This window comes from Tursiops truncatus, chromosome 19 (genome assembly GCF_011762595.2).
Source record: "Tursiops truncatus isolate mTurTru1 chromosome 19, mTurTru1.mat.Y, whole genome shotgun sequence".
Lineage (NCBI taxonomy): Eukaryota > Metazoa > Chordata > Mammalia > Artiodactyla > Delphinidae > Tursiops > Tursiops truncatus.
This window is the reverse complement of record NC_047052.1, coordinates 58,060,920-58,078,559: the sequence shown is the minus strand read 5'-3', so window position 1 is coordinate 58,078,559 and position 17,640 is coordinate 58,060,920. Positions and strand designations below refer to the sequence as shown.

Genomic DNA, 17,640 nt, shown 5'->3' with positions numbered 1-17,640 from the left:
AACCTGAATTACTTTGTTGTACATCTGAAACTAACACAATATTGTAAATCAACTATACTTCAACTAAAAAAAACCCTACAATCACCAATACGAAAACAAAAAAGCGTATATATTGGGTGGGATTCTTTGAGAATTGTCTCCTTCACCTTGACATAGGCTGTGTAGAACTGTGCCTGGTACGCTAGGCCTCACACACATCCTGCCTGGGCTACTCTGGGGGTTGCCCCCCCACATTCATGCTGGATAGTGGAAGTGTGGGTATTTATTATTTTTTGTACATATACTAATTATTTCTTTTTGAAATTGTTTTATTTTATACACATACATAAAACTGAGAACATTTATTTCTTTTAAAAGCACATTTTCTAACTGCTTGCTGCTAATTTTTATATACTGATTTTTCCACAACACATACATTGATTTGCATTCCTAATCGTCCATCTAAAATCCTTACCTAACTCCCATTAATTCCAAAAATGTGTAGCTTCTGTTTAGATTTCTAAGGAAATAACTATACTGTCAATGGATAGAGTTGCCCTTATCTGAATTTTAACATATTTTTCTTAAAAATGTGATGATATAGAATTATTTCAGCAAACTATGCAGTACATAAAAATAAGGCTGCACAATAATGATGTCCTGGGATAAAGCGAAAATAAATGTCAGCGAATCCACATTGATATCAATAAATAACTGAATAAGTAAATGAGGCGAAGGGACAGCTCTTCCTGACAGAACCGCTCTTAAGTCGCTGGGCTGGAGGCGAAGACTGGGCGCAGGGCGGGCGGTGACAGCCCGGAACCTTGCGGCCGACCCCCGCCCAGGGCGAGGGGACTGGATCCGGCGCGGTGCCGAGCAGAAGCGAAAGGCAGGCACTCGGGTCTCTACACCGCAAGGGTCCAGCGGTGGCCGCGGAGTCTCCTGGGACGCGCACATCCGGGTCCCGGCGCGCGCACGCGCATTTGTACCGAACATGGCCGCGGCAGCTCCCGCCGCTGCCGCAGGTGCCGCCGGCCAGTCTCCGGTGAGTCCGCTGCGCCCCTCGCCCTTTCGGTTCCCCGATTTCCCCCGAGGGCGGTGTGTGTGTCGCGGGGGGCGGTGTCCGCTGGGTCTTGGTGACGCAGGAGCGGAGCGTCTGCCGGCGGGTTTCCCGGGGTCAGTGGGCGCGTCCGACTCGCAGGGCCGGGGGTCCGCCCGAGCCGCGGCGACCCTAGCGAGTGAGGACGCCCCCGGCCAATGTAGACGCTCCCCTTCTGCGGTGTGGATGTCCCCCGACGGGTGTGGACGCCCCCCTTTTGCAGTGTGGACGTCCCATGCAGTTGAGGACGCCCCCTCCGGCAGGTGTGGACGCCCCCCTTCTGCAGTGTGGACGTTCCCTGCAGTTAAGGACACCCCCCGGCGAGTGTGGACGCCCCGCTGCGGGTGTGGACGTACCTCGGCGGGTGTGGAAGCTCCCTCTTAGGGTGAGGACGCCCTAGCGATTTCCTCCGCGTTTCCCGGCGGTTCCGCGCTCGTCCTTCCATAGGGGCCTTTTTGCCCCTGCCTGCCGGGTGTTCTGGCCCGGCCGCTGGGGCGAGCCCCGGGTCTGCCGCCCTTCTGCTGCCGGGTGGTGGGAGGGCCCGTGTGGGCGTCGGTGGGTCTCGGGCCGAGGTGGCCGCGTTGCGCCCGCAGACTGTGCCGTTTCCCACCACTCGGCAGACCGGGAGGTGTCAAATCACCTGTTTTTTCCCCACCTAATAGCTGCAAAATCAGATCTTGCTGCACTTCTCAATGAGGGCTGCGTTTTTCCAACTGTTAGTGGCCACTTCGCTTTCCTCTTCCTTGGTTTAGTGGGTTCGTTTCCTTAGCTCCTCTTCCCGCAGTAGTTTACGATAAAAGTTTTTCTACATATAGAAAAGTTAAGACACTTGTGCGTCCTTATACCAACTCATTAACTCTCTGCTATACTTGCTGTATGCCCTATATTTGTTCCCTTTGTCCACCCTTTTAGCCACCCACTAATCTTTTTGGGATACAGTCAAAGTAAATGGCAGATATCACTCCACTCCCCCCTCAAACACCTTACTACGCTTAACATCAATTAGAGTTCAATATTGCTTTTTAAATTTTTGAGGGAAAACTGACTTAAATTGAAATGCACAGATATTCATTGTATCACTGGATGAGTTTTGGCAAATGCAGTCCAAACCTTTATCAAAATTACCATCACCCCAGAAAGATCCCTTATCCTTTGCCAATTTAAAAAAAATTGCTTGTTAGCGACTTGGGCTTGTAAAAATATGTTTTGAACACTAAGACTTTGTTATTTTTTCCACCCACAGCAAGCAACTTTTCTCCCTTCTATTGATTGTTTCTCTCCCTTAGCACTCGACTTTTTATTTTGAAGTTTTACACCTACAGAAATGTTGCAGGAATAGTTCAATAAACACTTGTAAAACCATCCAGATTATCAAGTTATTAATACTTTGCCTCATTAGCTTTACCCTTCTTTTCTCCCTGCCTCAAACACACATCTTTTTATATCTTACACACCCTCCCACAAGAAGACAAAAGGTTTATCACTCACGTAATGAGACTGTCTTGGAGAGCAGGGCAGACTTCCCATGATGATCCAAAAAAGTGTGAGTGGGACTCCCCTGGTGGTCCAATGGTTAAGTCTTCTCCCTCCCACTGCCGGGGGCGTGGGTTCAATCCCTGGTCGGGGAACTAAGATCCGGAATGCCACGTGGCGCGACCAAAAACCAAATAAACAAACAAAAATCGTGAGACAGCAGGAAAAGGAAGCTCGCTGGGCTTCTATAGTGATTAATGGAGTTGAGATGAGGGTGGCCTTGCATTGGTTGGGGCTTGCATGGTTTGAACTTCCTGCCAACACCAAGGAGAAAACACTCAGGCTTTCTTGTTAGTTTGCCTTGTTTGCAGAAGGAGAAGGGGCAGTAGGTGGTGGTGAGGATGGGGGGTTGAAAGCTGTCAGCAGTCAGTCATCAAAAATGAAGTCAGGGGCTTCCCTGGTGGCACAATGGTTGAGAGTCCGCCTGCCGATGCAGGGGACATGGGTTCGTGCCCCGGTCCGGGAAGATCCCACATGCCGCGGGGCGGCTAAGCCCGTAAGCCATGGCCGCTGAGCTTGCGCGTCTGGAGCCTGTGCTACGCAACGGGAGAGGCCACAACAGTGAGAGGCCCGCGTATCGCAAAAAAAAAAAAGAAGTCAGGCTGTTACTCACAATTGGTAATGAGGTGGGTAACTTTATTTGGACAGGGCTAAAGTTAGTGGCAAACAATTTATTTTTGTTAAAGAATGTATCATTTGAAGAAGTAAACGTTATCATGTGTGGTCCACAGAGATGGCAAGAACCATGCAGATGGGGTCAGTCATCTGAGGTCTGGCAACCATTGATGTCAAACATCCAGTCATTGGGCTTAAGTGGATCCCTCTGCAGGGTCATAGAGACTGGGTATAAAGCCCTTCAGAGGTGAGTGCCTGGGAATGGAATTCTCCACAAGCTTTATTTTATTTATTTATCAATTTATTTATTTTTATTTTTGGCTGCATTGGGTCTTCGTTGCTGCACGCAGGCTTTCTCTAGTTGTGGCGAGCGGGGGCTGTTCTCCATTTTGGTGCACGGGCTTCTCATTGTGATGGCTTCTCTTGTTGCAGAGTATGGGCTCTAGGTGCACGGGCTCAGTAGTTGTGGCTCGTGGGCTCAGTGGTTGTGGCACACGGGCTCAGTAGTTGTGGCTTGTGGGCTCTAGAGCGCAGGCTCAGTAGTTGTGGTGCACAGGCTCAGTAGTTGTGGCTTGCAGGCTTTAGAGAGCAGTCTCAGTAGTTGGCTCACGGGCTCAGTAGTTGGCTTGTGGGCTCAGTAGTTGTAGCTCGCAGACTCTAGAGCATGGGCTCAGTAGTTGTGGCCCACGGGCTCAGTAGTTGTGGCTTGCAGGCTTTAGAGAGCAGTCTCAGTAGTTGTGGCTCGTGGGCTCAGTAGTTGTGGCTATGGGCTCAGTAGTTGCGGCTCGCAGGCTCTAGAGCACAGGCTCAGTAGCTGTGGCCCACAGGCTCAGTAGTTGTGGCCCACAGGCTCAGTAGTTGTGGCTTGCGGGCCCAGTAGTTATGGCTCGTGGGCTCAGTAGTCATGGCTTGTGGGCTCAGTAGTTGTGGCTCACGGGCTCTAGAGTGCAGGCTCAGTAGTTGTGGCCTGTGGGCTCTAGAGCACAGGCTCAGTAGTTGTGGCACACAGGCTCAGTAGTTGTGGCTCGTGGGCTCAGTAGTTGTGGCACATGGGCTCAGTAGTTGTGGCACGTGGACTCTAGAGTATAGCCTCAGTAGTTGTGGCTCATGGGCTCTGTCGTTGTGGCACGTGGGCTAAGTAGTTGTGGCTTGTGGGCTTGGTGTGGCACACGGCCTCAGCAGTTGTGGCCCACGGGCTCAATAGTTGTGGCCCACGGGCTTCAGTAGTTGTGGCACACGGGCTCAGTAGTTGTGGCCCATGGGCTCTAGAGCACAGGCTCAGTAGTTGTGGCACACGGGCTTAGTTGCTCTGCAGCATGTGGGATCTTCCCAGGCCAGGGCTGGAACCCGTGTCCCCTGTGTCAGCAGGCATGTTCCTAACCACTGGGCCACCAGGGAAGCCCTCTCCGCAAGCTTTAATCCCAAGATACCAGAAACATGCCAAGTGGAGTCTAGACCAGTAGTTCCGACTCCAACAGATTCAACACCTGCTTAATTGTTTAAATAGCTGTATCGAGGTATAATTCATATACCATATAATTCACCCTCTAAGGTATACCATTCAGTGCTTCTTAGTATATTCACCAGGTGGTGCAGCCATCACCCAGATCAGTTTTAGAATTTTCATCATGCCCCCAAAGAAAACCCCTGTCCATTAGCACTCACTTCCCATTTCCTCCATCCTTCTTAGCCCCAGGCAATTACTAATCTACTTTCTGTCTCTGCATTTGCCTATTGTAGGCGTTTCATATAAATGGCCATACAATATGTAGTCCTTTGTTTTGGTTTCTTTCACTTAAAAATGTTTTCAAGGTTTATCCATGTTACAATGTATCAGTACTTGGTTCATTTTTATGGATGCATAATATTCCCTTGTATGAATATATTAATTTGTTTATCCATTCATCAGTTGATAACCATTTGAGTTGCTTCCATTTTGGGAGTATTACGAATAATGCTTCTGTGAACATTCACATACAAGTTTTGTGGGGTTTTTTTTGTGGAAATATGTCTTCATTTCTCTTGGATGACCTAGGAGTGGAACTGATTGTAGCCACACTAGGGGGTGTGAAATGGTATCTCGATGTGTTTTTGATTTGCAGTTCCCTGATGGTTAATGATATTGAGCTTCTTTTCATTATGCTTATTGGCCTTTTGTATATCTTCTTTGGAGAATTGTCTATTCAGATCCTTTGCCCATTTATGAAATGGGTTATTGGTCTTTTAATTATTGAACTGTAAGGGTTGTTTATTTATTCTGGATACCAGTGCTTTATCAGATATATGATTTGCAAATATTTTATCCTATCCTGTGGATTGTCATTTTACTTTCTTAGTAACATTCTTTGAAGCACAAAAGGTTTTAATTTTGATTAGTCCAGTTTATCTACTGTGTCACTTGTGCTTTTGGTGTTGTATTCAGGTTTCTGAAGAATTATGCCTATGTTTTTCATTTAAGAGTTTTATAGCTTTAGCTTGTATATTTAAGCTTGTGATGCATTTTGAGTTATTTTTTGTGTAATGCTCAGTCTTTTTTCTTTTTTTAAAGGTGGATTGTCTGAAGCCATTCTGTCTCTGCTCTTTCCACAGGAGGAGTTCTACTTTTTAAAAAAATTTATTTATTTTATTTTATTTATTTTTGTCTGTGTTGGGTCTTTGTTGCTGTGCACGGGCCTTCTCTAGTTGTGAGCAGGGGCTACTCTTCGTTGCGGTGCATGGGCTTCTCACTGCGGTGGTTTCTCTTGTTACGGAGCACAGGCTCTAGGCGCGCGGGTTTCAGTAGTTGTGGCTCGCGGGCTCTATAGTGCAGGCTCAGTAGTTGTGGCTCGCGAGCTTAGTTGCTCCGCAGCATGTAGGATCTTCCCGGACCAGGGCTGGAACCTCTGTCCCCTGCATTGGCAGGCAGATTCTTAACCACTGTGCCAACAGGGAAGCCCAATGCTCAGTCTTTATGATCAATAGTAGCAATATGCCTTTTACTGTCCTGAAAAGAATTTTATAGATAATATTAAATATTCATATAACTTTAAAAATTAAATGTAAAGAATCAATAAAAGGAAAGGCATTTGTGTTAAAAATTATTTCTATATTTAAATGTTTGGAAACATTTAAATGGAAATGGAAAATGGAAAACATAAGAAGCAGTCTGCTGCTGGAGGTTGTAGGTTTGGATTAAGAGAAATGGGGCAGTCAGAATTCATTGTCTTCAGTGCAGTTGAATGAGGTGAGGTATGGCTGGATGCTGCTGGAACAGTGAGTGTTGTGGGTGGATCCAGACCAGGTGTATTAAATAGGAATGGAAGAAAGTACCTTGGTGGAAGCAGGTTCTAAGCACTTACGCAGTTAAGGCAACCCAGGCTGTCTGGATGATCTGGGGTGACAGGTGAAGGGTCAGTCACCCCCTCTGCTATGACCTGGAACAACATCAGGACAATTTATCACAGAAAACAGTTCTCCAAATAGACCTGAAGTCTCAGCATGTGCTGGGGCAACATTCAGTGTATAGAAAGCCTTAAAGACCACCTTCTTTGGTGGCCATGGGGAAGAGAAGGACAGGCTGGGGAAAATGAGTCATACTGGGGCTCCAGAGAAGTGGTATTGTGAATATCTGAGGTCAGAGGATGAGTGGGGTGGGGGAGGAATAGAGACGCCCCCCCCCCCCAAATTTGTGAACAGCATCAAGGTGAATTTTTTACAACATAGTTTTGGTATCATTGTAGTGCCAAAAATAGCTACACGGATGTGTATGAGGGCAATAATACGAGATTTTTAAAACAACCTTAATTAATGAAATTCAGTGTAGTTCCTGCATTAAATACCCTAATTTAATACTATTTCCCTGAAGTCTGTCCTAATGTCCTCCTGTATGCTTGTGATTGTTCTTTTTGCAGTAACCGCTATGGCACTCAGGCCCTCACTGATTGAGTGTAGAGTTGGAATGGCCAGTTTTGGTCAAGGAAAGAGATGCAAAATAGGGAATGAGTTCATAAATTCAGGGCTGTATCTGGACTTCCATTCAACTTCCTTCCCCTAAATGAAGGCACCTTTTCCCTGATGTCTTGTAACACACGTAGTATTATTCCGTAGTTCAGTACCCCAGGTTAATACCTGCAGGGATTTCGGTCCACAGGTTGGTCAAACATCACGTGGAGCAGTCCCAAGTGTATTAGCAAGTATGCATCCCTGGTCCAGGCCCATCAGATGCTAGTAGTTCCCCCTGCTTCCGTCTTTGTGACAACTTGACACCTCCACAGATTTCTGGATGCCCCCAGGGGAAATACTGCCAAGGTCAAGCGCTGCAGGTCAGGCTAGGTGAAACTTGTCCCCTTATAGGTGTAAATTTACTTATCACAGCTTTATTGAAATACAATTCATATATCATATGATTCATTCATTCAAAATGCACAACTCGGTGGTTTTTAGTATATGCACGAAGTTGTGCAGCCATCACCACTATATATTTCCAAAACGTTTTCATCAATCCAAGAAGAAACCCCATACCAATTAGGAGTCACTCCCCATACTGCCTTCTCCCAGCTCCTGGCAGCCACTAATTGACTCTCAGTGTGTATGGAATTGCCTTTTCCGGATGTTTCACTTAAATGTGATCATATGAACACTATGGAGTCTTTTGTGTCTGAGTTGTTTTTTTTTTTTGTGTGTGTGTGTCTGAGTTCTTTTACTGCGTATAATGTTTTCAGGATTCATCTGTGTTATTGAAGCATTTATCAGTATTTCACTCCTTCTTAAGCCTGAAGAATATTCCATTGTGTGTATTTCGACATTTTGTTTATCCACTCATCGGTTGGTAGACATTTATTTGGGTTGTTTCCGCTTTTGTTTATCATGAATAGTGCTGTTGTGTACTCATAATTCATGGAGAAGTTTATGTGTAGACATATGTTTACATTTTTCTTGAGTAGATACCTAGGAGTGGAATTGCAGGGTCATATGATAACTCTGTTTAACTTTTTGAGAAACTGTCAGACTGTTTTCCAAAGCAGCTGCACCATTTTATTTATTTATTTATTTTTTGGCTGTGTTGGATCTTTGTTGCTGCTCGCGGGTTTTCTCTAGTTGTGGCGCACAGGGGCTAGAGCACGGGCTCTAGGTGCGCGGGCTTCAGTAGTTGTGGCACATGGGCTTGGGTGCTCCATGGCATGTGGGATCTTTCCGGACCAGGGATCAAACCTGTGTCTCCTGCATTGGCAGGTGAATTCTTAACCACTGCGCCACCAGGGAGGTCCCAGCTGTACCATTTTACATTCCCCCCAACAGTGTGTGAGGGTTTCAGTTTCTCCACATGCTCACAACACTTGTTATTGTCTTTTTTTTTTTTTTTTGCCATGCTGTGTGGCTTGACCCCGACCACGGATTGAACCCAGGCCCATGGCAGTGAAAGCCTGAGTTGTTTTTTTTTTTTTTTTTTTTTTTGCGGTACGCGGACCTCTCACTGTTGTGGCCTCTCCTGTTGCGGAGCACAGGCTCCGGACGCGCAGGCTCAGCGGCCATGGCTCATGGGCCTAGCCGCTCCGCGGCATGTGGGATCTTCCCGGAACGGGGCACGAACCCGTGTCCCCTGCATTGGCAGGCGGACTCTCAACCCCTGCGCCACCAGGGAAGCCCCTAAGCCTGGGTTTTGATTAGCATTTCCCTAGTAACTAATGATGTTGATCATCTTTTCATGTGCCTATTGGCCATCTGTATGTCTTCTCTTGAGAAATGTTTATTCAGATCCTTTGCCTATTTTTAAAATTTGGGTTGTCCTGTAATTATTGGGCTATAAGAGTTTTTTATATCTTCTGCAAGTCCTTTATCAGATACGTGCTTTGTAAGTATTTTCTCCTGCTTGGTAGGTTGTCTTTTCACTTTCTTAGTGGTATGTAAGTCTTATTTCAATAAAGGAAGTATCTATTATAGATGAAATGGACATTCCTTTTGCTTCTCTAGGGCTGTTCCCTTCCACACTCCCAAGACAGTCATGATCACAGCTTTGGTAGATGTGTTGCCAGGGCATTTTAATATTTTTACTTCGAGAATACTTTGTGTGTCTAAAAATTTGAACTAAGTGGTATCATACTATATATTATATATATGTCTGACTTACCTCATTTCTTTTAAGTGCACACATACATCCTCCCCTTACAGACTTGTAGGGAGGTGCTCTCCATCTCTTGTTTCCACAGGACAGCTGTAGGCCACCCAGGCCCCAGTCTACTCAGAAGGCTCAGTAGAGGAAACATGCAGCATGGTAATAAGGCAGCCTCAGGAGGTCTGAAAAGTAGGAGCAGCCAGGAGTGACAGCTGGGGATATGGTCCTCTTGGCCAGCTGGCCCCTCCGCATCACTGTTGAATGCTGTGGACCTAGCAGGCCTCTGGGGTCTTGGCCTTGGCTTCAGACTGAACAATTCTCATGTTTCCTCACGTGTGATGTTTACCTTAATTCCCTGTGTTCATAGTTGATAAGAATTTTCATCATGAGTTGGAGCTTTCCTTAAAATACCTTATCAATTTATTGACATAGGGTAAAGGGGTCTACTACTTTAATCTGAGAGCATTTTGATCAAGAGTCTGGGTGAGGGCTTCCCTGGTGGCGCAGTGGTTAAGAGTCCGCCTGCCGATGCAGGGGACACGGGTTCGTGCCCCAGTCCGGGAAGATCCCACATGCCACGGAGCGGCTGGGCCCGTGAGCCATGGCCGCTGAGCCTGCGCATCTGGAGCCTGTGCTCTGCAACGAGAGAGGCCACAACAGTGAGAGGCCCGCATACCACAAAAAAAAAAAAAAAAAGAAAAAAAAAGAGTCTGGGTGAGATTTGTTCAAATTACTTTCTGAATTTATTGAGATAGGATGTAGGGGGCTGTCTTCTACTTTAATCTGAAAATGTCGGGAATCGTATCAGTAGATGTTCTAATGTTTCATAGGCCTTCTTTTGTAGGATAAATCTAATGTTGCCATTTTGATAACTTTCTTCTGTTTCTTAATTAAATCCCCCTTTTATGATGAATATCACCTATGTATGCCTTCTTGTTCTTTATTTTATGATTACTCTTGCCAAAGGTAATTTCATTAGTCTTTTCAAATAACAGACTTTTGGTTTTCTTCATGTTCTTGGCTGTTTCCTTGTTTTTGGTTTCTGTAATTTTTGATCTTACCTTTATTATCACCTTCCTTTCACCTCCTGTTGGTTTCCTCTGTGGCTTTTTCCTTTACTTCTTAAGTCGAACAGTGATCTCACTAACTTTCAGTCTTCTCTTTAAAATACAAGATTAGGGACTTCTGTGGCAGTCCAGTGGTTAGGACTCTTCGCTTTCACTGCTGAGGGCACAGGTTCAATCCGTGGTTGGGGAACTAAGGTCCTGCAAGCTGCATGGCATGGCCACAAAAAATAAAAACAAAAACAAAACAAAACAAAAACAAAAAACAATAACAAAAAAAAACCAAACCAAAAAAAGCCCCATGCATTAAAGACCAACATTTTTCGCCTAGGAACTTGTTTAGCTGCACCCTCCTTTGCTACATGATTTGAGATGTGCCATCATCATCAGTTGTTCAGTTCTCCGTGTTTTCTAAGTAGATGCTTTCTAATTTGCATCAACATTTCTCTGTGAGTTACTGAGAAACAGGTTTTCATTTTTCCAAATAAATAGGGTTTTTTTTTTAAACTTACTATTATTTTTTGTATTTGGCGTTCTTTCTGTTACTGGTTTTTAACTGGAACACATTTGTAGTCAAGAGACTGTGGTCTGGTCTTTGATAAACTTATTCTTTGGCCTGGTTTATGACCAATGTTAGCAAATGTTCCACTTGTGCTTGGAAAGCCTTTGGCTCTAATTGTTGGTAGTGGGTCTTCAGTCAGCTGTGTGACCAGGCTGGCTAATTACATTCTCTTATGCTTGTCTCTGTTCAGTCTTTCTGCATTTCCATTTCTGAAAGAGGTTCATAAACCCTCCCAGTATGGCTGGATTTGCTGACTTTGCTCTGTGTTTGGAGGCATGCTCTTAACGTAGACATCTTTGCCATTGTTATATTGCCCTTTTATCATCCTTGAAGTTTATTGTTGGTTAGCAAAACACCATTCAATCTTTGTTTGGTTAGCATTTGTCTGTTCCGAACTTTTGCTTTTGTCTTCTGTGTCCTTTTGCTTTTGGTGTCTGTTACAAACACATTTTTTAATGCAGTCTGACACAGTGTTTATCTTGCCCATCAAAGCCACTTACATTTATTGTTATTGTGATGTCCTATTTTATACTTTCTATCTTAACTTGTCCTTTTTGAGCTTTCCCCCTTAGCACCTTCTTCTGGATTGATCTGTTTTTTTTTTTTCCTTTTCTTTATTATTCTTTTCTCCTGTAACAGGGTTTTTCCACTTCAGCACTATTTACTTTTGAGTTTTGAGGCTGGTCATTCTATGTGTGAGAGGCTGTCTTGTGTTTTAAAGGTATTTCACAGCATCCCTAGATTCCAGTAGCATCTGACCCCAAGTCATGACAGCCAAAAATGTTCCCAGATGTTGCCAAGTGTCTTTTGAGGGTAAAACCGTCTCTGGTTGAGAACCACTGCTCTGTGGGCTTGGAAGTTTTACATGACATTTATTCTTTTATTCCTGACTTGACCAGGTCTAACATGAATCATGAACAATATAAGAATGTCAGGACACTTAATTTTGCTATCCTGTTTTCAACTCACAGGCCACTGCCATTCAGTATTTTAGTCCATCCCATTGTTAACCCCTGAGTCATTGTTACTGCTTCATTTTATGCGGTCAGTGCTGGATATTATTTAAATACATGTTCTCTCCATTCCTTCCTTCTGGGTTTTTTTTTTTCCCCTGAAGAACAGTTTTTTTCTAACTCTTTTGGCAAGTGTCCTTGGAGATAAACCCTGCTTTTGCTTTTCTGAAGTTGCCTTTATCTTTCACTCTTTTTTAAAATTATTTATTTATTTATTTTATTTTGGCTGCATTGGGCCTTCATTGCTGCATGTGGGCTTTCTCTAGTTGTGGTGAGCGGGGGCTACTCTTTGTTGGTGCACGGGCAGTGAGAAGTGGTGGCTTCTCTTGTTGCGGAGCACGGGCTCTAGGGGCACGGGCTTCAGTAGTTGTGGCATTAGGGCTCAGTAGTTGTGGCTTGTGGGCTCTAGAGTGCAGGCTTAGTAGTGGTGGCGCAGCAATGCCACAACACTACTGTGGAACAGCAATGGGCTTAGTTGCTCTGCGGCATGTGGGATCTTCCCAGACCAGGGCTCGAACCCGTGTCCCCTGCATTGGCAGGCAGATTCCCAACCACTGTGCCACCAGGGAAGTCCCTTACTTTCACTCTGACAGTTTTTTCCCTCGGCACTTTGATGGTAATCTTCCATTACTATCAGGTTTCTATTTTTGTTACCAAGTTAATCACAGTACTGCTCACTCCTTCACTGGTTGTTTTTTCCTGGTAGCCTTTAAGACCATCTCCTTAGGTATAGCTTGATGTCCAGTTATGCTTGGGACTCAGGCTTTCTGAATCTAAGACACCACCAAGTGGTATTGCAAGGTGGCGGATGTGCCTGTTTTATGTTTCGATGACCACTACCAAGTTACACCGCCAAGTGGACTGACCTCTTTACGTGCCCACCAACTCTCTTCTTGCATGACCTGCTCAAGCATTATATTATCATACCTTGTTTTACTTTTACTCATCTGAAATGTGCATGTTTTGTATTCTTAAACTTACAGTTTGTAAATGACTTTAGGGGCGAATGAGCAAGAATTCATGTATTCAGGACATTTCTATTTTCTCTCCGTCAAGTTCCTCCTTGTATCATTTATCCAGTTTTTTCCCTTTTATGTGCTATCCTGGAAGAATTTTTTTATAGGTCTCTGGCACTATTCCTTTGTCTCTTTTATACTTAATAGTATTGTCTCTCCACCTGCCACTTGTATTTTGACTCTTACTCTGTTTTTTGTTGTTTGGAAATTTTTAAAAATTAATTAATTAATTAATTAATTTTATTTTTGGCTGTGCTGGGTCTTTGTTGCTGTGCGCGGGCTTTCTCTAGTTGCGGCGAGCAGGGGCTACTCTTCATTGTGGTGCACGGGCTTCTCACTGCGATGGCTTCTCTTGTTGCAGAGCACGGGCTGCAGGTGTACGGGCTTCAGTAGTTGTGGCATGCAGGCTCAGTAGTTGTGGCTTGTGGGCTCTAGAGTGCAGGCTCAGTAGTTGTGGCACACGGGCTTAGTTGCTCTGTGGCATGTGGGATATTCCCGGACCAGGGCTCAAACCCGTGTCCCCTTCATTGGCAGGCAGATTCTTAACTACTGTGCCACCAGGGAAGCCCGAGAGCCAGTTTTCTTGATATCTTCAAGTCAAAGGAGTGGGAGCATGGTTAGAGAAAGATCCATAACAGTGAAGACACTGGCAGCCACTTACAGTACTGTCTGTTCCCCAGCTCAGAGCCAGCACACATGATGTAATTCTCATAATAACCCTGCAGGAAGGTCGTTGACAGATCTAGGAATTTCAGAAGTGTCAGGTCACCAGGCCTGTGTTGTGTCCCATCCACGAAGGCAGAACTCTGACCACAAAGGTGGGGTGAAAACTGCTCGTTCAATGCTATTGTAAGCCCATTGTGAAGTGGAGGATCTGGAGTGTGTACTGGTTATTGGTAGGGGAAGTGGGTGATGGGGACAAGATCACAGTGGCTGAGGTGTGTTACTATGTCATCAGAGTGACACGTGGCCTCTGATCGCCCATGTCTCAGGCTAATCCTTTTGGTGATATTTACCCCCAACACCATTCCCCCTGCTTGTTCTGTAGGAGGGTGGAAATGCCATGTGGCTCTTCTTGAGCCTGTTCTTGGCTCCATCCCTTGACTCTCACGGTATTTCCCCCTCATATAGATCTGAATTTCAAAAAGAAAACAAGTAAAAAGACACACACACTTGGCCTGTCACCATCTTTCATTCCTCTTCCACACACGGCTTCATGTACTTAAGTCTGTCTTTTTCATTCTTTGCTTTCCAGCCTGGGACAGAAGATTGAAAATGACAGCTGAGAACATTCCTGAGGAAGAACTGTCCTGTGACATGGAGGTGGAAGGATTTACACGAGAGGGTCCTCATTTCTCCATTCTAGGTAACAGTTGGGACTGTGAGAACCAGGAGGGACATTTGAGGCAATCAGCCTTAACTCAGGAGGAACCAGGAGCTCAGGAAGCAATTTGTGAATATCCCGGATTTGGGGAGCATTTGAGCGTGAGCCCAGACCTTCCACGACGTCAGAGAGTTTCCACAAGAAACGGTTTCCACGTACGTGGCTCAGGTGTTAAAAGCCTGGATTGTGACCCAGCTTTACACAATTGTCAGAAAAGTTTTGTAGCTAAGAGAATGGGTGACAGTGACACCTGTGGGAAAGCCTTCAACCATTCCATAGAAGTTATTCAATTTGGAAGAACTCAAACTAGAGAGAAACCCTATAAATACCCTGAAAGTGTTAAGTCTTTCAACCATTTTACCCCTCTTGGTGAACAAAAAATAATGAAAAGAGGGAAGAAACTGTATGAAGGTAAGGACTTTGGGGACATCTTTACCCTGAGTTCGTCTCTTAATGAAAACAGGAGGAACAGCCCTGGAGAAAAACTGTACACATGTACTGAATGTGGCAAGTGCTTCAAACGGAACTCTTCTCTTGTTTTGCATCACCGAACTCACACTGGAGAGAAACCTTATACCTGTAATGAGTGTGGAAAATCCTTCTCCAAGAACTATAACCTAATTGTGCATCAAAGAATCCATACAGGAGAGAAGCCCTATAAATGCAGTAAATGCGGGAAAGCCTTCAGTGATGGGTCAGCTCTGACGCAACACCAGAGAATTCACACTGGGGAGAAACCTTATGAATGTCTAGAATGTGGGAAAACCTTCAACCGAAATTCGTCCCTCATTCTGCATCAAAGAACTCATACAGGGGAAAAACCATATAGATGTAATGAGTGTGGGAAGCCTTTCACCGACATCTCCCACCTCACTGTGCATCTCAGAATCCACACTGGGGAGAAGCCTTATGAATGTAGCAAATGTGGAAAGGCCTTCCGAGATGGCTCATACCTCACCCAGCACGAGAGGACTCACACTGGAGAGAAGCCCTTTGAATGTGTGGAATGCGGGAAATCCTTCAACCGTAACTCTCACCTCATTGTGCATCAGAAAATCCATTCTGGGGAGAAACCCTATGAGTGTAAAGAATGTGGGAAAACTTTCATTGAGAGTGCTTACCTCATCAGGCACCAGAGGATTCATACTGGTGAGAAGCCCTATGGCTGTGATCAGTGTCAGAAACTTTTCAGGAACATCGCCGGCCTCATACGTCACCAGAGGACTCATACTGGCGAGAAGCCCTATGAGTGTAATCAGTGTGGTAAAGCTTTCAGGGACAGCTCCTGTCTGACCAAACACCAGAGAATTCACACTAAGGAGACCCCGTACCAGTGTCCAGATTGTGGAAAGTCCTTCAAGCAGAACTCTCACCTGGCAGTACATCAGAGGCTCCACAGCAGGGAGGGTCCCAGTCATTGTCCTCAGTGTGGGAAAACATTCAGAAGGAGCTCTTCCCTCATCCGACACCAAAGATCACACCCTGGAGAACAACCCATGGATATTTAATGAACGTGGGCCACACTCATCTTCCGACTGGCTCTCAAAAACCTATGTGAGAGAGAAGTGTCTTCAGGGGTGGCTCCTCCCTGTCAGTGGAAAAGACTGCTCTGAGCTGTCCAGCGGACCGGTGGATGTGAGACATTCCTCAGCCATCCTGTTAAGTCTATACATTAGGGAACTCTTGCAGAGGATACAGGATGGTAGTAAATGTGGCAAAGGCTTCAGGGATGATTCAGCCTGTACCAAACATGATAGTGCATACACTGGAATAAAACCTGAGAAAGTCAGGTAGATACTTCCCTGGAGAACTCACCTACCCGTACATCCGAGTCCTTAAACTGGAAAGAGCCTGTGTAATCGGGAAGAGGAATCCTTTAAGAGGGAGTGTCTGCCTTACTGTTCGTAAGCAAACTCTTACTGGAATCCAGCGAGGGAAGCTGTCGGCAGGAGCCCTTGCTGTCTTAGCTGTGTCAGCAAAGGCATGCTGGTGAGAAACCGCACACAGTGCTCCAACTCACAGCAACCACAGAATTACAGCGGATTGACATTTGAATGTATTTCCGCGTTACATTCCTGCCAGGTGCTGAGGACTCGTTTCAGCAGGGGCACCTGGGTGAGGAAGTCGCTTGTGAATGAACAGTGATGTTATTCCTCTTAATATGGAGACCAAAGCAGGTTCTCCTAAGAAGGAAAGGGCTGCTGCTGAGAAATATGATGCGTTGCTCTAGTTGTTGAGACAAACAGAGAAACACTGAGTTGTTATGTTTACATTGTCACCCCTCATTGTTCATTTGGGACACTTGTGATTTGTTCCATGCAACCATGCCAAACCATGATGATAAAGGTTTTGTTGCCATATTGAAAACGCTTATAACATGGCCGGCAACCAAAAGCATAAAATAGAAAATTTGCCATGTAAAGTGTGCACACATACGGATGTAGGTTGGGAGTTGATCATAGAGAAATAAACATGGGGTCTCCTAAGTGACTGTTACTTGTGTATGATTTTTCCTCTATCACAAATCATACATTGTTATAATCATTTGATGAGGAATAAAAAGGTGGAGATAAAAAGAGGTGAGTTTGGGTTTTCTTTGGACCTTTTTAAAACCAGAAGTGGCTAAGTCAGGGTCGCAGGGCAGTTGTAAGCATGGATGGGGGCATCTCGGCAGAAACTTCTCTGAATCAGCATCCCACAGCTCAGGGCCTAAGAATAACTTCTTTCTTTGGGACTTGGATAATGAGAGGGTGTTATTGTGAAGAAGAGGGTGGGTCTCCGGGAATGGGGAGTAGGAGGCTACAGAGAGGTCTGGGAGGACCTGGGAGCATCCCTCCTGAGGCCCTGCAGTGCTGGCTGGCTGAGAGCTGCTCACACTGGTTGGCATAGCCTCGGAGCCCCGGGGTGGCTCCCCTTGGAAGTTTGACTTGTTCCTGTGGAGGCAGAGTCAGAGGGAAGGTCACTGAGCTAATGAAGGCTATGAGATAATAAATCTGCGTTGTTTTAAGCTATGTTTGTGGTACTTTGTTATGGCAACAATAGAAAACTAGCACAAGCATTAAAGAAAACTCATTCCTGCCCTTTCCCTCTTTCTTCTGGTCCTCCTTGCACTCTTTCAGCCTCCTCCTGGCTGAGACTGCAGCAGGGCCGCTGATAGTCTACACCTCACCTTCATACAAATTAGGAACACCAACCCCAACCCCACCCCCCGCAGGGCAATGCAAGAGGAAAACTCTCCTTGGTGCAGCTCTTGCTTTGGAGATGCTGCAATTGGATGTTGGGCT

At 45.4% G+C, this 17,640-nt stretch overlaps 1 protein-coding gene across 5 annotated transcripts; it reads left to right on the top strand.

Moving 5' to 3' along the window:
* Positions 1-930: 930 nt before the first annotated feature.
* On the top strand, positions 931-17,349 carry ZNF329 (zinc finger protein 329). Of its 5 annotated transcripts, XM_073796759.1 has the most exons (4): positions 1,008-1,024; positions 1,302-1,463; positions 3,343-3,473; positions 14,228-17,349. In XM_073796759.1, the coding sequence occupies exon 4, from the start codon at positions 14,248-14,250 to the stop codon at positions 15,862-15,864; it is 1,617 nt and encodes a 538-aa protein (XP_073652860.1). In that variant the 5' UTR covers positions 1,008-1,024; positions 1,302-1,463; positions 3,343-3,473; positions 14,228-14,247; the 3' UTR covers positions 15,865-17,349. The 5 variants fall into 5 exon arrangements, with proteins under 5 accessions (XP_019784504.1, XP_073652861.1, XP_073652860.1 ...); XM_073796760.1 differs by lacking the exon at positions 1,302-1,463 and having other exon boundaries at positions 976-1,024; XM_019928942.3 differs by lacking the exon at positions 1,008-1,024 and having other exon boundaries at positions 1,075-1,463.
* Positions 17,350-17,640: the final 291 nt, after the last annotated feature.